At 34.6% G+C, this 21,375-nt stretch overlaps 2 protein-coding genes across 2 annotated transcripts; both read left to right on the forward strand.

Moving 5' to 3' along the window:
* Positions 1-5,149: 5,149 nt before the first annotated feature.
* On the forward strand, positions 5,150-12,062 carry LOC115976591 (glycosylphosphatidylinositol anchor attachment 1 protein). The gene is made up of 6 exons (XM_031097950.1): positions 5,150-5,433; positions 5,540-5,631; positions 6,187-6,286; positions 8,185-9,025; positions 9,221-9,354; positions 11,102-12,062. The coding sequence occupies exons 1-6, from the start codon at positions 5,336-5,338 to the stop codon at positions 11,973-11,975; spliced, it is 2,139 nt and encodes a 712-aa protein (XP_030953810.1). The 5' UTR covers positions 5,150-5,335; the 3' UTR covers positions 11,976-12,062.
* A 5,042-nt stretch (positions 12,063-17,104) lies between these two features.
* On the forward strand, positions 17,105-18,987 carry LOC115976592 (F-box/LRR-repeat protein 3). The gene has a single exon (XM_031097951.1). The coding sequence runs from the start codon at positions 17,305-17,307 to the stop codon at positions 18,739-18,741; it is 1,437 nt and encodes a 478-aa protein (XP_030953811.1). The 5' UTR covers positions 17,105-17,304; the 3' UTR covers positions 18,742-18,987.
* Positions 18,988-21,375: the final 2,388 nt, after the last annotated feature.

Genomic DNA, 21,375 nt, shown 5'->3' on the forward strand with positions numbered 1-21,375 from the left:
AGAAATACTCAATAATTACCCCTGTATTTGTGTGTTTTTTATTGCATTCAAGTTTCCACTTAACTGGTAAAGTTTCTGATAGTTGAATAAAAGACCCGGGGTTCAATCCCCGCCTACAACAAAAAACTGATTGATGTCTTAGTCTGATGATAAAGAGTTATTATCAGGAACGGACACCATAGGTTGAAACTTTCTCAAAAAAAAAAATTCAGGAACATTATCAAGCTTCAAGTAATTCAGAAACATGACCTAGGTTTAGTGTGATTAGATGCTTGCTTAAGTATTAACACGTGAGAAGGTTAGTTAATCCTGTAGCTAGCACGTGTGATAGGTTGTTAGGTCTGGTAGTTGGTTATTTCGTGTTCACACTTGTACAGACTTGTATATATATATATATATATATATGATTTCTATAATCATTTTGCTAATTAATGAAATATACAGTTTTTCAATTCTTGATTCCGTGATAGTGAGTGAGAAACATCTTCAAGTTTTGAGTGATAAGGAAGCGAGATTGGAACTAAATTGGTATAGGAAAAGATAGGAGTAAGGTCAATAGTTTTCCGTTTCAGTGATAAAAAGTATAACTAAGGCCATCATCCCCATAAAAAGTTTTCTCATAATTTTGCTATCCATTTATTTTCTCCCACTTTAAAATTTTTTCCTAAGTATGACATTAAGACTTTAAGTCTTATTCATTATATACAATTTAATGACCATACACTTTGAAATAAACAAAATTCAATATATAAATTGATTTATTATTAATTTTTTAATCAAGTGTTGCCTAAGAACCTTTCAGAAACACGAGCAATTTTAACTAAGTTACCTACATTTACTGTTTAATTACTGCCTTTTGGTTAGATTTCAAAATATATTTTAGTTTATCTTCAAAAAAAAAAAAAATATATATATATATATTTTAGTTTTGTTAACATATGCTTGTTCCCAAAAGTCATGTATTATTGTAAGACACTTGTTATCTCCTAAAGAAACTTGATCAAATTTCTTTACCGTGTTAATAAACAAAAATATTGAACAAGGATGGAGCCCTTGTGCGTGTTTTTTTATTGCATTCAAGCTGCCACTCTTCAATGCGTTTAAAATCTAGTTGATCTTGATACAATGTCTTCCTCATGCAACTTCCACACATTGCCAATTTTTTTGAACTAAAATCTACCTCGTCTTGCTTACAACCTCCAAGTCAATGCAATTAGTAAGTGAGAGAAACGGCTAAAATGGCCAAATACCATCTTTAGCGGAAACATTTGGCAATTTACTACTGTTTGCGAAATAATTAGGGATCTATCACTTTTTTGAAACTCAAGTTTGTGAAACTCGAGTTTGCCGTGCAACTCGAGTTCCAGGAACTCAAGTTCCGTGAAAAATAGCACTGCAAATTTGAATGCTATTTTTTTCAAAGAATTCAAGTTCTAACTTGAGTTCCTAGAACTCAAGTTACATGGCAAACTTGAGTTTCACAAATTCGAGTTCTAAAAGAATGGTACATCCATATATATTTCAAAAAACAATAGTATTTTCCCATTTTGGCTAAAGAGAAACACTATCAAGTTTTGAGTGACTAAGAAGCAAGATTGAACTAAATTGGGATAGAAAGAGGTAGGGGTCTACGCTAAGTGCTAAAAAAAAGGATAACTAAACTAAAGGCCATCATCCCAAAAAAAGGTTCTCATAAATTTTCTATACATTGATTATCTCCCATTTAAATTTTTTTTTTCTTTTTTGAAATTAAGACTTTTTTTTTTTGAAGCGGAAGTATGATAATTAAGACAGTATACTTTAAAATAAACACAATTTTAACATAGAAATCGATTTATTATTAATTTTTTAATTAAGTGTTTCCTAAAAATTTTGACCATTCCGAAACATGAGCAATTTTAAGTCAAAAACAATTATTTGTTGGTGCAAAAGACCAAATAACCAAAAATTCCAATAACATATTCAACAGGGAAGTTTCTCAAAAAAAAAAATATATATATATACATATATATTTATATCAAGAGGGAAAAATGTTTCTTTTCAAACTAGTTTAAAATATATATATATATATATATATATTTATATCAAGAGGGAAAAATGTTTCTTTTCAAACTAGTTTAGAGAGAAATCCTTTAAACTTCTTTTATATTTTTTTAGGACAAAATTTAGACTATTTAGTTACAAAATTGATTGTAGCCTAAAGTTACAATTTTACTCAATAAAATAGATATTACCACATATTTTGATAATTTAACAACTGAATTGCATGTTCTTTACGCTCTTAATACATATGTCAAATTTTGTGTCAATCGGATATTATTTACTATATGATATATAAGTTTATATTTTACATATAATTTTAAACTACAAAAACTTGCAATTTAAACAATTTATTAATAACATAGCTATTGGTCTTTAATTTTCTAAAAATTTTGCAAACATGGAAAATATAAGAAGAAGATATAATCTAATGGTGGATTTGTTAAAATTCACCTTCAATAAAAATAAATTGAGTAAAGTTGTAACCTAAAGTTACAATCAATTTTGTAGCTAAATTTTTTTTTTTTTTTTTATTGGGTGTAAATTTTAAAAATCTAAGAGCATTTACATCGGTTTCCTCAAATTTTTAGCTAAACTAACCCAAAAAAACTCTATTTTTTATAGTTTCGCTATCCATGTTTTTTTATGGACACACATTAGACTCAACACTCTATTTTTTATTTCATTTAAATAATTATTTTTTCTCTCTCCTTTCAACATATATAACCACCACCACCACCACCACACCACAGCCAGCCACCACCACTGCCATATATCACTCAAGGTTAAACCCAAACACAACCGCCACCACCACCACCAAATTTGCTTACCAAAACCAAAAACAAAAATCAACCATCGTGTTTTCCACCACCAAAAACCCAGCCACCACACCACTGCCAAAATAAACTTTGCAACAATTAGATCTCAACCTTCATCAAAGCCAAAAAAAAAAAAAAAAAAAAAAAAAAAAAAAAAAAAAACCCTACCTTTCGCCACCACTAAAACACCCCACCCACCAATTGCTGAGAATCCCACCAACGAAACACTCAACTCAAAAATCTCTACTGTTAACCCACGATGCCACCAAGCCCACAACCCACTCGACGCTGCTACAACACCGACAGAATTTTAGATCCAATAAAGTTTCGATCACTGGAGAACCAGATCGAGCCACGGTCCTATTTCACTGATTTCTCTACTTCTCCTAGGTACACAGTTGAGAGAGAGAGAGAGAGAGAGAGAGAGAGAGAGAGAGAGAGAGAGATGCGGGCCAAAATGAGGATATACCCCTTTGGCTAAAACTTTCCAACAAAATGCACCATGTCTAAAACTATTTAGGGATATGTCCATGTTTTAAACTCGATTTTCTAAAAATCGAGTTTCAATGAAAAACTCGATTTGGCGAAAATCGAGTTATAGGCAATCAAACTTAAAAAAAAAAAAAAAAAAAAAAAAAAAAAAAAAAAAATCCTACATGGAACTCGAGTTCCATGCAGGATTTTTCAAACAACTCGATTTTCTCCAAATCGAGTTTTTCATTGAAACTCGATTTTCTAAAAATCGAGTTTCAAAACAGGAACATATCTCTAAATAGTTTCGGACGGGGGCATTTTGTTGGAAAGTTTCGGCGAAAATGGTATTTTACCATTTTGGCCGTGTGATGCGTGACAGGAAAACAATTTAAGATTAAAAAAAAAAAAAAATTTGGCTCTAGCGAGTAAAGTTTCTCACCACAAGAGGTGTGTCACTTGACTTGCTAAGTATTTTGGATTAGTTTGTTGAGATTGATGCGTGGATTTTTTTTTTTTTTTTTTTTTTTTTTTTTGCATTTTTAGCTATTTAATTGTTGAAATATTAAAATAGTTACATTTATGCGACTAACCATTGGATTACATGCACGTCCTTATAATATCTCCCATATTTGCAAACTTTATAATATCTCCCATATTTGCAAACTTTCAAGAAGATTAAAGGTCAATGAATCTATCATCAATCAAATATTTAAATTTCAAGTTTTTATATAATAAAATTATGTATAAAAAATAAGTTCATTGATCGATTAGTAAATACAATCTAATTTGAACAAAATTTGACACGTGTTAAAAGTATAAAAAACATGCAATTTAACGATTAGATTTTCAAAATTTACGTCCAATAAAAAGAATATAATAAGAGTTGAGAGAAATATTATCTAGTACCTAAGAGTCTGTTTGGTACATGTGTTTAAAAACTGAAAATTGTTGTTTGAAAACACAAACCAAGCACCTTCTAAAATTTAATATCTTGTAGGCTCCAGTTACTTCAACCAATGGCTAAATAAGAGCATCTAAGGGTACGTTTGGTACACTGAATGTTGATTACAACAGAAATGGTAATATTTATTACTTGGAATAAAAGGTATTGTAATGGAATAACTAAACATATTCATTAGTTTGGTTGTGAGTTATAACATTAGAATAAAACTTATGATCTATTTTAGGAAATATCTCATTCATACAAATATATTTCCTAGAAAATAATATATTTTAAATTTTAGAGAGATGAGTTATTTTTTGATGATTTTTTATTTCCATAATTGTTAGGTGGATATAGAAAATTTATTTATTTGAAAATATATTAATGTTAGAAATTATTACATCTACTAAAGAATAGCTATTACGACCCTTTTAGAGAAGAATAGTTATTCTTCATTTTAAAGAATAGCTATTCATAAGAAATGACTATTCTCTGTAATAAAAACATAACCAAACTATTGAATAGCTAAATCATAGGGATAACTATTACATTACAGTGCCTATTACAGTCTACCAAACGTGCTCTAAGATTTTTTTTTTTTTTTTTAGAGCTTCAACCTATGGCGTCCGCTCCTGATAATGATGCCATCCTGATAATAGCTCTTTATCATCAGACCAAGACACCAATCAGTTTTTGGTATAGGTAGAGATTGAAACCTAAATCTCTTATACAATCATCAGAGATTTTACCAATTAAGTTAACTGGAACTCACAAGAGCATCCAAGGTTAACTCCTACTTACATTTAAAAAAAAATCAATTTGTGTCTTGGTAAACAAAGAAGAATCACCTGAAAAGAGGTAACTCCGTTAAAAAATGTCTGAAGGCTAGACCCCCCAAAAAGAATCGAGTGTGATGGCGTTGGCTTCAAGTACTAAACAAGTAGATCAAAGGGGTTCGGGGAAAGCGTAAAACAATTTCCTCCCCCGCTACCTCTTTTTTCCTGTGGAAATCATTTTCCAATTCCAATCTGTGAAAACTTTGATCTACAACAAAACAAAAATGGGCGATAGTGAGAGCGAGAGCGAGGCCCCCAAAGTGAAGCTACGTCCAATCGTGCGACTTGGGATGTTCCTCATTTCTCACAGCCACCTCCTTAGGTACCCTCATACATACTCTCTCTTTTCCTTAATTCTTTCATTCATTCATTCATAGCTTTGATTTTGATTTTGGTTTGGTGTTTTTTTTTTTTTTTTGGGTTTTCAGTGTGGTTTGCTGCACAGCTGGGGTTCTCACTCTTCTTCTTCTGCCACTTCTCGCCAAGAACACCTACATTTCCGAAAATGCCCTCATGCCAGGTCTCACTTTCTCTCTCCTAGTCTTCTTCCTAATTGTTACTTTGTCCAGTTTTGAGTGTACCCAATTGGGAAATGAATATTATGGAATTTTTAGATTAAAGTATTTGGTAAGTTAGAACAAAAATTATTTGTTATTTTACTTTTCAAAGTGAACATAATTCTGGGATATATCTCAATATATAGTGTTGTGAACTAGTAACAAGATGGGGGCGGAACGAAGTATTTATTTTATGATTGATGTATAATAAAAGCGGTGTCAGTAGTGGTGGTGGTTGGTTTATGTGAAAAGTGATGTTGCACCAATCATAACTTGCCACATTAACAAGTTATGATAGAAGTTATGTTCATGTTACATAAGAGGTGGTATGGGTTTTAATTGTTTGTTTTTTGTTATTTAGAAAAAAGAGTTAAGGTATTATAGAAATTGAAGAAGTGAGAATTTCTATTTTTAGAAAGTGAAAAATGCATTTATGGGAAGTCATGGAGACGTTTAAATTGGGACGGAGAAGGTTATGAGATAAATTTAGCTAAAAATTTCTTGTTTATGTTTCACAGGTTCAGCAAATCCCATGCTCTCTAGTCAAGAAGTCTCAGAGGCAAATGGACTGGTGAAGGATTTAACCAATTTAGATTTGAAACCTATGGCCAGTGGCATGTACGTGCTTACTTCACATGCCTTTTTTTTAAAATGTTTTCTATATATGGATTGCACTTGGGTTTGATTTTGTATTCTAATGGAAACTACTTACTCCCAATTTAAATTTAAATGTCTTGGTTTGAAATGGTATGATTATTAATAGGAAGAAGAAAGATGTTGTGACTTTTTGAAAATGTCATTTACTTTATTTTAGAGATGGCACGACTTTTATAAGAATAAGATTGTTATTTGGTTTTTAGAAAGAAGGTAATGGTATCATACTCCTCTTAACGAGGATGGAGATTGAGTGAGATGGAGGTTGAAAAATGATAGAGGTTCTGACATTCGTTCCATTTATAATGCCTTGTGGAGATCTTGTGCTGTCACTTTTCCTTGGAAAAGCATTTGGGGTGTGAAGGCACCACGGAGGGTTTCCTTCTTTGTTTGGATGGCTGCGTGGGGAAGATTCTCACTGGTGATAATTTGAGAAGATGTTTCACAATTGTGGATTGATGTTGTACGTGTCACTGAAGTGGGGAGAATGGTGATCATCTTTTGATTCATTGTAAAGGGGCTTCCCAGTTATGGAGTTATGCTTTTAGATCTTATGGAGTTCTTACCTAAGAGGCTGGTTGATCTGTTGGATGTGTAGAGGAATTGGTTTGGGAAATGTTCGTTGAATATTTTGAACTTGGTACCATAGTGTGTGATGTAGATCATTTGGAAGGAGCATAATAGTTGTATGTTTGAGGATTCAGAGCGTTTAGGGTACCAGCTCATAGCATTGTTTGTAGGGATGTTGTTTGATTGGTCTTGTACTTGGGATTCACTTCTAGTGGTTCCATTCTGTTGTTTAAAGATTCCCTTTCCTTTGGTACAGAATTTCTTTTTCTTTGTTTTTGTACATATTTTTTTGGCTATTTCATTCTTCTGTATGAAATAGTCCTTCTTCATTAAAATTTTTATTACTTATAAAAAGAAATAGAGAAGGTAACGGTATTATAGGAAATTGAAGAAGAACTTCCATTTTTTGCAAAGTGGACATGTATTTTCGGATGTTCAGCAAAGAGAGTTAGGCATCTAAATTTGGATGGGAGAGTAACAATTATTTAAAATTTCTCATCAAGTTAAATTTACTCCAATATTGAAAGAGGATGTAACTCTGGCACTAATACTCGTGCCTGGGTCTTTGCTGATTTAATTCTATGAAATATTAGATTTTGTGGGTCTTATAATCCATCACTGATGCCCACACACATGCACATCTACAAGTGTCAAATAATTTTAGGCTTGTAATGAGCTGAGTGGATCAGTAAGCTGCTTAAGGTTGGACTGAGTAGGATTGGACTTGGCTTGGTCGGCATTGCGTTATGTAGATTTATTTGTTTGTTTGGTTTAGGTGTTTGTTAATTTTGATGGAATCTGTAGTACGTAGCAGTATACTGCTTGTTTTGCAGCTAGTTTGTTGTTAATAAAATCTGTCCAAATCATAAGAAATAGGGTCCAGATATTTTTTTTTCAATTCCCTTTTATTTACATATAAACATGCCATTAGGCATTGTTATGAAACTTGCTATATGGTCAACTTGCATTATCTTTCTTCTCTTTATTTTATCTTTCATGCACGTTAAGTGGGAGTTTTTTGCATTAGGTACAACCTTTATGTGCTCATTAAGATTAAGTCTTGGTCAAGTTGTGTATGCACTTTATGCATGGAGTAGATTTACTTTGCACTGCTTTCTGCTTCTTTATGTTTTAATTTTCCATCAGCTTGATATTTTGCCCTGACTCTGCATCACAAGTTTATAATTCTAAATACAAACCCCCCCCCCCCCCCCCCCCACCCACTGGGAAAAAGATAAAATGATGGAAAAAAGTAAGTCTGTCCAATGTGATTTTCTGTTTACCTCGTGCAGAGAAAGTCAAAGACTGATTGCCCAATATATGTCCAACTTGGGTGCCGAAGTTAGTTTTCAAAAGTTCTACCCTCAATCAAATCAGTTTCATCCATTGCACTTTTTTTCTAGCCCTGATTCTGCAACAATTCGGGAGAACATTAGTTGTTCATCATTTGGTCTCAATACTGTTGGAATAATAAGAGCCCCACGTGGTGATGGGAAAGAAGCTATTGTCTTGGTGACACCTTACAATTCTGAGAAGATTGGGTTGGGTGAGGCTTTATCTTTGGGCATTGCATACTCAGTATTTTCCTTGCTAACCCGAGTTACTTGGCTGGCCAAGGATATTATATGGGTTGTTGCAGATTCAAAATATGGAGAATATGCTGCAGTTGATGCTTGGCTAAGAGATTATTACATTCCTGTATTTAGTGGATTAGGCACACAATATGCTGAAATGTGTCATGGACTGGAAGAGAACACTATCACAGAAAGAAATATGCGTGATGGTTTTAAACGAGCTGGGACTATGGCTGCAGCCCTTGTGATTAAGGTAGTGGATAGAAGTGAACAATTTGAGGACAGTCTTAGCATATATGCTGAGGCATCCAATGGACAGATGCCAAACCTAGATCTCATTAATATTGTAAATTATTTAGCAGTTCATAGGCAAGGTTTGCGGATAAAGGTGGAGAAAATGTGGTCTTTACTTAACTGCAAATGGCTCATGATTTTGGGAGAAATACTTGAATCACTAGGACATTTGGCTAAAAGCTTAAACCCCCAGTGGAAGTTTGGTATCCCAGCTGCAGATTATGTTGAGGGCACTGCTACGCTCGCAAGTTCATTGTATTACCAGGTAGTTTATTATCCTATCTGTTCATTTATTTAAAAAAAAAAAATTATTTTCTCCTTTTTTAGGGGGAGTAGTGGAATATATTACTGTTACAGTTTCAAATTGAATGACCGGGAAAATTAAAGGGTTATTTCATCTCACTTCTCTCTGATCCCGGAGGTCATTTTTACCTATATGTGATATTTTCCTTGCTGTCAGGCTTTGGGTATTCCAACAGGTCCCCATGGTGCTTTTCGTGATTACCAGGTAGATGCAATTACTTTGGAAATTTCTTCTAGAGTTTCTTCAAATAACAAGGGTAGGCAAAATGACTTCCTTCTGCGAGGTGGCCGGTTAGTGCTCATTTAATTCTTTCAAAGTACCATTTGTAACTTGAATTATTTTACTAGACATGTAGGCAAGGGACATGAATGAGTATCTTGCCAATCTATTGGCAGAAGGCAGTGTTGTCTTCAGCTGAACACTTCTTAGCATTTTAACCTTTTTTTGGAGGTAGAGGGGGGTGGGGTCATTGTATATTAATACTTGGAAAATATGCCAATAGTAGGTGAATACATTTGATTGCCCGTGTATTACTACTGCCCTTTACTAGATGTTTGTGTTGCTTGAATGCTTCCATACATTCTAACATGTTATAGTCTTTCTGTTAAATGTTCTTTGTTATTTATTTTGGGTTAGGTTGTTACTTGTTAGATTTTAGTTGCACAACTTAGCTAATTTAACCCCCCCTTCCCCCTCCCAACAAAATTAAAAAGAGTGTACTGAATTGTGGTGAAGAATCCCATGCCATAATAAAATGATAGAAAGAAATTGTTGATGAGGCAACTTGTGGTATTCAATCATTTTTGGTAGAAAGCTTGAGTCATGCTCAATTAAAAACTTGTGTTGAATTCAGGGCAAAAAAATCTTTTTGTGAACACTGAAATGGAGGATGCCTTTTTTTTTTTACAAGCATTTGTTGATTTCTTGTTTGATGTTTAACATTTTATTGTTCTTGTTTTAGAATATCCTTTGGTTATGAAATTGCTACTAATGTAACTAGTAGAGATGGGTTCAAGTTACATCTGGAGTAACTTCTAAACTTTTACACCTTTTTTAGACCATTAATTTCTATAGATCTAAAGGTGGAGAAAATATTGCTTTCCACATCACCCCTTTTCCTTTCCCAAAGCTCCACTCTCATGCACTCCCTCTAGTTCCCTTTCTCAAATCTTTGAAAGCAATTTTATTGTCATCATCAATTCAATGTAGGCCAACAACTTCCATATGTAGACTGTAGGTACAGAGGAGCTCCGCCATGGCAAAAGTTATTGGGAGTTCAAGAAGCACGTTGAAGGAACACATTCACTGAAGAGGGTTGCAGCAACAGTATATCTCTACACAGGAGCAAATTGAAAATTAAAACTTGGTCCTTGGGTTTTCTTCTACCAAAGTCACTGTATTAGGCAAAAGTTCAGGCTTCAATGAACTTATTTTTCTTCAAAAGCAATTCTTATTTATTGTTGATTATAAAAATAAAAAAAATAAATTTTTTTTTTATTGTTCTTGTCGATCATGAACCTGTGCAAGAAATTTATTGTGCTGGGCTTGATTCTTCTTATCCTTAAATACCTTTGACTGTTGCCAACAAATACGCACTCCTTCACTGTGCTTTCTAAACTCCCAACAACCCATGCCATGGGTAGCTCCTCAGACCAATGATGAACGTTAAGCATTGGCCTTCTCTGAATTGATGACGACCTTAGATTGCTTTCAAGATTTGAGAGAGGGAAAGAAAGTGTGTGTGAGAAAGAGTGAAACTTTTAAAAAAGGAAAAGGGGTGATGTGGAAAGCAATAATTTTCCCGCCATTAGATCTAATTGAAATCAGTGGTCTAAAAAATGTGTAAAAGTTTAGAAGTTAAACTATGTGTAACTTGAACCCGTCTCTAACTAGTATTATTTGGTGTAGGCCCTCTTTAATTATTCCTTGTTTGTCATTATTTGGTGGTATACTATGCTCACAATCATCCATTAATAGTCAAAAGATTCAGTATTCTTGCGTAATTTTGATTGAAGGTTTTTCTGTGGGTTGGTGCAGGTTGATTGAAGGAGTTATACGATCAGTAAACAACCTCCTTGAAAAGTTTCATCAGTCATTCTTTCTGTACCTTTTAACATCGCCTAGTAAGTTTCTATCTGTTGGAGTCTACATGATCGCCTTTGCACTACTCGTTGCATCACTCCCGATGGTTGCAGCTTCTCTCTATGCTCATGCTAATAATTTGGATCCTAGTTTTGAAAAAAACAAATCCAATCATCCAGCCAGTGCTGCTAATGAACTTGGCATCACTCTCAGATCATGGAAATGGCTCTATGCAGCGAAAAAGGTTCTTGTAGTTCACCTGTGGGGAGCTGTTGTTTTATTACTCCCATACTTCATCTGTCAAATTCCCAATTGCACTCCAACAACCAGCTTTGTAGTCTGGGTTTTGCTTTCAATCTTCAGCCTTCTGATCTTGTTCTGGATTTTGGGTTCTCCATTTTACTATGTTAATGCATCTCAACCTCAACAAAGAGAATGGGCTCTCTTGAAATCGGTGACTATTTCAGCTGCCTTCATTGGTCTGTGCCTCATGTCAGTCATTAACTTTGCTACAGCTGAAATTGGGGCTTTGCTAATGGTCCCTATGTGTTTGATGGCTCACCCTTTGAAGCTTGATGTTAAATCTAGAAAGTTGAGAAAATTTTCAAGGGTGGCTTGTAATCTAGCTTTGGGGTTTATTGGGTTTCCACCAACTGCTTTTTTGGTGTTTAAAGGTGTATTTGAAGGCTTTGATGGCATTAGTGTTAGTGACTTCTGGAATTGGTTGGAATCCATTTGGGCATGGAGCAGTGCTACTTACCTCTATATAGGTATGATTCACCTGCCATGCTGGATATTGTGTATTCATGTAATACTTCATCCTTGTTGACATGTCTTTCTCAATTTTACCGTGTATTACTGAGCGAATTAAACATACAAATCATAAGATTAATTGCATTTTTATCTCAATGTTATCTTTCTTATCTAAATTGCTTGTTATTGGTCATGGGCTGGTTCTGGAGAAGTAGGTTCTTCAGGAATATAATCTTTCATCTTTGTAAGTAATTTTGTATCACTACGCATAAAGGGGCTCTCCTGCAGAACCTATACTTCATCATTGCTAGTAAGGTTCTGCAGGCCTGTTAAAATGTACTTAGTGACTCTGAATGAATGGTTGGAGAAAGTGAGATGATCAGATGGCTAAATTGGAAACTCAATCAAGAATCCAAGTTAGATTCTAATTGCACTACAATTTGATGCTAAGTGTCTTTAGATTTTCAATGCATGTTTACCAAGTTAGCTTGCTTCAAAATATACATGCTGAGCCTCAGTTCCACAGTGAGGCCTGCAATCTGAATATGAGTTTAATTGCCCAACTAACTCAGATGTTAGATCTAGGGTGGAGTCTCATTGTTTAGGGTATTGTGAACCATACTTTATAGCCATTTGACAGGTTCTTGGCTTAGCAATTTTGTTGTGGTTGGATTCACGACAGTTAGGTCAGAAGGGTCAATCCAATATATATTTGTAGAATGGATCTTGTGCTACTGCACAGTTGATTGAATCTAGTTGATTGGGAATTTTGATATCATATAATTTGTTTCACAGATTTAAATCCCTCTTCCCTCTCTCTCACATGCACACGCGTGTGCGGGCATACACACTTTTTTTTGTTGGGAGATGGATAATATGTTTAAGGCAAGATGCCCATTTTGTTTGGTATGATTGATGGAAAAGGTGTTTATGTCTGTAAAATAATTGGAAAAAATGGATTGATGTGGACTGGATGCCTTGTTGCCTTAGGATCTCTTTTGCCATTGATGATCAAAGAAGTTGCTATAAAATTAAAAGCCCGTATTCTGCACCCACTTAAAGAGCAAGGAATACCAAAAAGTAGGTTCTCATGAAACTTTAATAAGATTGACTGTTTGGTATTAGCTTTACTTCTTTTGTATTGATTAATAAAGATATACAAATTCCATCAAAAAGAAAAAAGATAATCAAATATATATATATTTTTTATTGATGGGAATAATCAAATATATTATGGTGGAATAGAATGTTCTTTTTATTGACTAGTATAGCAAAAGTAGCTACAGTAAAGCACTTTCTGGGATTTAATGGTTTGATGCACACCATTCGTAGGGTCGGCATCATTGAGGTAGGGCCATATGGTAGTTGGTTCTAGACTTCAAGGGACACAGCTTGATAGGGTCGGCATCATTGAGCCCGATGTCATGTGCACTGAACCCAATATAATGCGATCATATGTAACACTTATCACGTGTCGATATCGTCCAAGGAATCACAATGGATTATTATTCATGTAGGGTACAGCATCCCGTAGGTTCCATGATTAATGGTTCTTAAGAGTATCTCCGACATCAGAGTTAAAAATTTAGTTATTTTAAATCACAAAAAATTATTTTATCTATTTTACATATTCACTTTATGAAACATCAAGTAATAATAAATCTATTATAACTTTCAACACAATAAAATAATATAAATATCACAATAAAATAATATATCTACTACATTATTTTATTAATTTCTTTCTTTCTCTTTCTCCAAAAAAAAAAAAAAAATCTTTCTTTCTCTCTATCTCACACCATGCCTCACTCTCCACTCTAAAAAAAAAAACTTCTCATTTCTCTCCTCTCCACTCTCCACTCCCACTTCTCTCTATCTCATTGCCACTCTCTCCTTCCCACTCATCACCATCTCGAGACCTTCCTCACCGGCGTCGGAGACGAAATCGTCGAAGCTCTCGAGGATCTTGTGGGTTGTGGGTTGTGCTAGCGCGGGTTTGTGGGTTGTGATTTGTGATGTGAGTTTGTGTTTTGTGGTGGTTGTATGGAATTTGGACCGGCATTGCTTCAATCTTTCTCTCTACTCTATCTCTGTGGGTTTGTGTTTTGTGTTTTGTGATGTGGGTTTGGTGGATCGGCGTTGCTGGTGGTCCAATCTGGTGTTTTTCTAGTGGCTGGGTGTCTAATTCGGTGGGTTTTATATGGATTTTATAAGCATCACCGCTGGCAAGCTAGCCGGCGAAGCAAAGAGGAGATGAGGGATGCCAGAGAGAGAGAGAAAGAAAAAGAGAAAATATTATTTTAATTAGAGAAGAGAGAGAAGTTTAATAATATATATATATATATATATATATATTTTAGCTATGGCTCCACTATTGTAACTAGTATTTTTTTGTTTTGGTGAAACTAAAATAACTATATAGCTATTTAGCTTCACTGCTGCTAATACTCTAAAAGTGTCGTGAAACTGCCATGGAATGAGGGTAGTTGTAGCAAGGACATTTGGTAATCAAATTCTTAATGTCATAATATTTGATTTCCCAAAATTTAAATTTCATTACACTACATCAAAGTTCAAACCATTGTGATTTTGGTCCTTCACATAAATTGCTCAGTTGAGTCTTGAGTTTGTGTTACTATTTGTCCTTGAAAGAACAATTATTTGCATCAATGTTTGGCACACCAAACACAAAAACGGAGCTTTATCAGATGTGTTAAATGTGTCAAATTTTTGTAACATACTACAATATCGTTGCATTTTTGACACGGTACGGACTCAAATGAAATTTGTACTTTATTATTTTTTTATTCATCTTTTTCTCTCATCCCACTCTGAGCCACTCCATCTCCACTTCTCTGAATCCTGCTCTCTCTCCTCCTTCTCTGTCTAATCGCCCTCTCTCTAGTGAAGGATGGGTTCCGATGTAGGTATATTCTGGTGTGGGTTCCGGCGTGGATCAGGTTACGGTGTGGGTTGTGGGTATGGCAGCGTGGTGGGTTGCGGCGAGCTGGGTCGTGGCAAGGTGGGTCATGGACTCACGGCAGAGGTGAATGGGTTTTGATGGGTGGGTTCAGATGGGGTTTGGAGTGGTTTTCCTTTACCCTTTTTTCTTTCTTCGCTCTCTCCTCTCTATTCGATCTCTCTGGTTGTGTTTGATGTGGATTTTGCTTTTGGGTTTGTTTGATTTGCCGTGCCGATCTCTCTAGTTGTGTTTTTTTTTTTTTTTAATTTTATTTTTATTATTAAGGTGGCGTTGGTGGATTTGGGTTTGTGCCGGTGGTGGTTGGTCAGTGTTGTTGCAGCAGTAGTTGTTGGTGGTTTTTGTTGCGGCAGTGGTGGATATGCCGTTGTTGTTGTTTTTTCTGATGGTGATGGGAGGGATGAGATAATATATTATTTTAATGTGTAGCCAATATTATTTTAATGTATAGAATTGAATGATAGAACATCTGATAAATGAGATATTATAAAATGATGTAATAAAATAATAAAGTAGACTTTTGATATGTCAAAATGATATTTTCTCTTTGCAACATTTGCTATAGATGCTCTAAATTTTAGTTTCAATAAGACAGATTAGAATCTAATAAGAACAGGACAGGCAAGAATCAAGGGGCACAGAGGAAAGAATCTAATGAAAAAGTGATGAATCTGTCCAATGGTAGAAAATTGTCTTATATGTAATGTACTAAACGTTCTTTCCGATGTGTGGTTTTTTTCAGTTTTAGGGAAATCTCCTTGCTCTATTTGCTTTAGTTTTTTCCGCCCTTAATTAATTAATTAATTAGGATAGGCATTCCTTTCTAACGCCTTTTATTTAAAAGTATAATTGTATTTTAAAAAAATCTGATTTTTTTATTATAAAAAAATATATCAATGAAAATAAACTCATCTAAACACTCCCTAATATGTAAAAGAACGGAAAAATGTTCTTGCTTTGTCCTCATGATTTCAACTTTGCACAAATATTCCCTATGTCGATGAGGCGAAAATGGTTTTGTTTACCTCTACCATCTTGCTTCTATGAGGGTTTTTTTTTGGGTACATATCCTAGACTCCTAGTATCCATCAATAATATCTCATTAAGTATGACAAAAAACTCCATTTAGCCTTATCTTAACCTACCCTGCTTTCATCTTGTGCATATTTTCTTTGCCTTGATAAGTGGATGGGATGGGGATATACATCTATGATCCAACCTCGTCCCATTTTGTTGCCATCTCTACTTATGTGCAAGAGGGAGTGTATGAGATGAATTAAATAAAAAAAAAAGATATTATTTTGATTTTAGAGGATAAACATTTTTTTATTATGTTAAAGATAAAAATATAAGAGGTATAATGATAAAAGAATACAAATCTTCTATACTACTTTTAACTTATAGTGTGATTGAATGAGTATATTTTCATTGACAAATTTTGTTTTAAAAGTGGTCAATTTTTTTTTTTAAAAGAAAGTGTATAAAAAAAATTGTATATATATAAAAAATAAAATAAAAAGAAGGTAAAATTTATAATAAAAAATTATACTACGGTTGGAATAAACTGTTTTCTATAAAAATAAAAAAAATAAAAATAAAATAAAAATAAAAACCTGTCATTTTAAGACAAACCAACCCTAAATAATAAAAGAGAAAATTTGAGTTAAAATTTTCTATTTATATCATCTTTATCTTAAAGGGATAAAAAACAAAACTGTGACACAATCTCCAGCTCTTTTCATCTCGGACTCGGATGATACTCAGAAAATGCGGCGGGAATTGTTCTCATTGAAATTGTCTAAAATTGAATGCAAAGAATCATCAATTCATAGGCAATATAGCTAATTATGATTAATATGAAATGTCCTTTTCCTCCACAATTACCATATGTGTCATTTTAATTTCCATTTTTTTTGTTTACACAGTGAGATAAGAAAAGCTGGCTTTGATACAGTTGCAGCAGTTGGATGATGCATTTTCTTAAAAGAAATTTAGCAATATCCAAGCGTCAAAAGTGGCGTTTTTTGGGGTCAAAATTCTAATTTAACTATAAATATACTAATGCTCTAAAAGAAGCCATTTTCTAAAAGGTGTTTATTATTTAAGCATTGGCTATGTTTTACTTTACTTCATCCAAATAGGAACGTGCATCACACGTACTCCAAGCAGCGTTTAAGCAAACTTTCCTCATGTCATTGTCAAACACCTCCATTTTTTCTCTTCACCTACTCAAACATGAAATGAAAACATCTTACAAGTTTCAACTCCCATTCTCTCTCTCTCTCTCTCTCTACAAACCAAGAAAACAAAGATATGTTCCTCAAACAAAGCATTGACAAAGAGCATCATCAACAACAAAAACAAGAGTAAGAGAAACAGACAAAGAGTATAGAAGAGAAGAAGAAGAAAGAGCATTCGATTAAGGATGGACCGCATGCTTTGTGATGAGCTCCTTGAAGAAATCTTTCAAAGACTTCCACCAATACCTTCTTCATCTCTTTCAGTCTCTTTGGTCTCCAAGCGCTGGCTCCACCTTTACAGAACTTCCAAAACCTTTCTCTCTCTGCGCCTTAGTCCTCATAATTCAACTATTCCTTCCTTGGCCTCTTTCCTCTCTCACTACCCTTCTCTTCTCTCGCTCTCTCTCCTTCTCTCCTCTGACCCCACCATCACTATACCCTCAGCCACCACTTTCTCAGAACATCTCCTCCTTATAGTCTCTACCTTTTGTTTCAAGCTTCAAACTTTAAGGTTCATGGCTGGTCCAGTCTCTGTGTCCTCTCTGAATTCTCTCTCTTTAAACTGTACCCACCTCACCTCTCTATGTATTAATCTCTTTAGGCCTATATTTTTCATGTGGGTTGTAAAGTTTCCAGTTTTAAAAGAGCTATCAATCTTTGTCTCCTCTGGGGATGGTGTTGAACAAGCAACTGAGTTTGAAAGGGAAAATGGGTTGTGGGGGAATGAGGATTTTGATGCAGAATTGGGCTTGGAGAGTCTTTGTTTATCGGGAATCAGAGCAGATGATTGGGGTTTGGGTTGGCTATGGAGGAGCTGCAAAAAGCTGAAGAAATTGCAGCTAAAGAGTTGTGAAGGTGTTGGTGATGGAGGGTCTTTTTTGTCTTTTGTTAGGTGCTTACAGGGTCTTGAAGAAGTGGAGCTCAGGACTTGTAGGAGTATAGTTGATGGGGTGCTGTTAAAATTGGCTGAGAATTGTAACTCTTTGAGTTCTCTATTGGTTTATGATGGTGGTAGCAGAGAGGGTTTGCTTAGGTTCATTAGCCAATGCAATTGTAACTTGCAAAAACTTGATCTTCGATTACCTTTGGACCTTCATAACGATCACCTCACAGCTGTTGCTCTGAATTTCCGGGGTCTTTCCAGTATTAGGCTTCAAAGTTGTTGCCTTGTCACTGGTGAAGGCCTAAAGGCTCTTGGAATTGCCATGAGTTCTGGGCTTGAAGAATTGGCATTAATAAATTGTGATGTTGTGGAACGAGAACAAGGGTTGCTTGCCACATTGGGCCAGAATTTGAGGCAATTGAGGAAATTGGACTTATCTTATAATGAAATGTTACTTGATAAGGAGTTAATTTCGATGCTGGTTTCGTGTAATTGTTTGGTTGATTTAAGATTGAGAGGGTGTAAAGGGCTTACCAAAGCAGCCCTTGTCTCAATGTTTAAGAGCTGCAAGCGTTTAGAGAATGTTGATATTATGCATTGTCGTGGAATCGAGGCTGAGGCAGTTGAGTTGCTTGTTCTGAATTCTCCACAGTTGAGACAGGTGCAGGTTGAGGAAAGCAAACTTTCGGATGTTGCGAGGACATGGGCATCAAATAAGCTTATTGAGGTTGTTGTTTAATTTGTGAATTGGCTGATTTAGAGTAGCTGTTTAAGTTAATAAAAGTTCCAAGTGAAACAGGTACATATCACACATTGTCCGGAGTATGTTTGTAATTTTCTGTTGCTTATGTTGCACAATGCAAAAAGCAAGTTGGCTCATTGAATAATTATGTAAATACAAATGTTTCGTATATTAATAATTTATATTGCATAATGTATTAGTTAAATTTGAGATTATGAAATATGCTATGTTATTTCTTCTTTAGCACGCCAGCACTTTGAAAACTATTTGTTCCTTCATGCTACTCGTGCATCTTTCCTTGGATTGGTTATGAATGTTTCTGTTTCCTTTAAAAAATATAAAAAATAAATCATCCACAGAGTTTTTGTCTGAGCAGATAGTTGGTAAATGCTTGAGGTTCAAAACAAAATCTTTTCATTCTATGGATGATTGGCAGACTGTGGCCTACTCTTTTGAATAGTCTAGGGGTGCTGAAACTTTATAAGAAATAGAATTTGGAGATTTATATACAATTAATAATTTCTCTGGGGTGATTACTATGACATCTGGATGCAGTTTTGTGAAATACACCGTGGAACTATGGATAAGTCTAGCATTTTGATTGAAACATTACATAGTTTGATGGGGTTTGAAATATCTGGTAGAAGAAGTAAAGGTGAAAGGGGAAAAAAATATGGATACGGTGGTTTGGAAGTGCCTGAAAGGGAAGAAAAGAAGAAAAATAAAAGGTAAGAAGAAACAACAAAATCAAATAATTTACTTCCTGGGGGTTTGGCAGAACATGCTACCTGTTTATGTCTTTGAGCAGAAAAATATAGGTTCATGGTTCTATAGGCTAAGGTATAGATAGGCAGTGGATGATTAGACTCGAGAATAGTTTGAGTGTATAAGCTAGCAAAAAAATGTGCTTTTGATATACAATAATGATTTTGGAAGTCCATTAGTTTCTGTATATATTCACGATTTCAAACCGTAGTAGCTTTTTATAAGTGCACTAATTCACAATTTCATTTTTAGGCACAGAATAAGGAATAATAATAACTGTAAACAACCTATATCCAGGAAAAATAAGAAGAAGAAGAAAAAGATGACTACTGTAAATGACATGACACTATGTTTACCTTTACATTTGTTAACTACCAAGTCTTTATCATGAAATGGACTCCCCATTTTAAAGCAAATGGAGAGGATCTTTGTCAACCATGTTAAGCAATTGGAAGGGGGAGGGGAAGAAGGTTTTAGCTTGAAACAATATATGAAATAATATGATTTTTCTGGAAGCAATTACTTGGTAGAATGGCAAAGCCCTATAGCTTTCTTACCCTCAGGAAGAGGGACCAGATCCCAGGTCTGTGTCCCTTTTCCTGGGGGTAAGAAAGCTTAAACCATTCCAAACTTAGCAAAGAGTATTAGTTGGCCAAGCCAAATGTTTTTGTCCCTATTGCTTTTATTTTACTAAAGGCCACCTCTTCACTGAAATGGTGGAGTAGGTCATTAGGCTCTTTTTTTTTTGTTTGGGGGGGGGGGGGGTGGTTACAACAAGTGGGAAAAAGGGAATCGAAACTTGGTTATCCTTCATCGGAGAACTAGATAATGGTACTGAACTACAAAACTTGTCACTCTTCTTATAAATTTATACGCCTTAGATTAAAACATGATATTTACCAAACATAAATGATGCAGTTAAAGCTAAAAGGACTCCTCATCACCCAAGTCTTTGATATCTTTTTCTCCTTCGAAATTTCACATCTTAATGCTAAAAAGTTTCTTTGATGCCCTCTCCCTTTCAATTATTTATGGTGCACATCTAATACCTAATTTATTTATTTTATAAACTAGCTGCACCTCTAAAACATCTCTGGTTCACAACCAAGCTGGTAGCATCGTCCTTTTCGGTTGCTTATGAGATGTCAATTTTACCCTTTTCCTTTTAGGTTTTAGATTCCTTCAAACTCTGTCTTTTGTTTTTGTGTTCATATAAAATGAAAGGTTGTCCATCCTCGTCAATTTTCATGTGATTATAGTTCCCATCGAACTTTCATAGCTAAGGTAGGTCCAACTAATGTCCTACTACTTAAAATTATTATGGTTTTTTTTTTTTTTTTTAATTATTAAAGGAAGAAGAAGATAGCCAAAAACTACTATCTTAATTGGGCTTAAATTAGTTTTTGGTTGATTTGTTGACAGTGTGTAAAAATCTAGTAAAAAAAAAAAAAAAGGGTGAGACTTCAGAAAACTGTACAAGAATAAATAAGCTAAAAATCCAAATGACAGCTATGAGTTGGGTGGAAAGTCTAGACAAGAATTTTTTATTTTTGTCTTTGTTATAAATAAATAGAGGAAAAGAGGATTCGAATCACATTTTTTTTTTTTTGGTCTTTGTGATAGATAAATGGAGGAAAGGAGAGAAATAGGGTTTGAAACTTTGAATCACCGGCATGAGATGCAGCGTTAGGTACTACCTAAGCCCAACAACACATAGCCCGTGTTCTTTCTGTAATGCTTGGGATGCGTTATTGGACGTAGGCTTGTTTTTCTTATGCTACTTCGTCTGTCCCTAATTGGGCCCAGCTTTCAGGCTTATTAACTGTGGCCTTAAGCAGTGTCCAACTAACCTTTTGCTTCACAAAA

Source organism: Quercus lobata, chromosome 2 (assembly GCF_001633185.2).
Source record: "Quercus lobata isolate SW786 chromosome 2, ValleyOak3.0 Primary Assembly, whole genome shotgun sequence".
NCBI classification, from domain to species: Eukaryota; Viridiplantae; Streptophyta; class Magnoliopsida; order Fagales; family Fagaceae; genus Quercus; species Quercus lobata.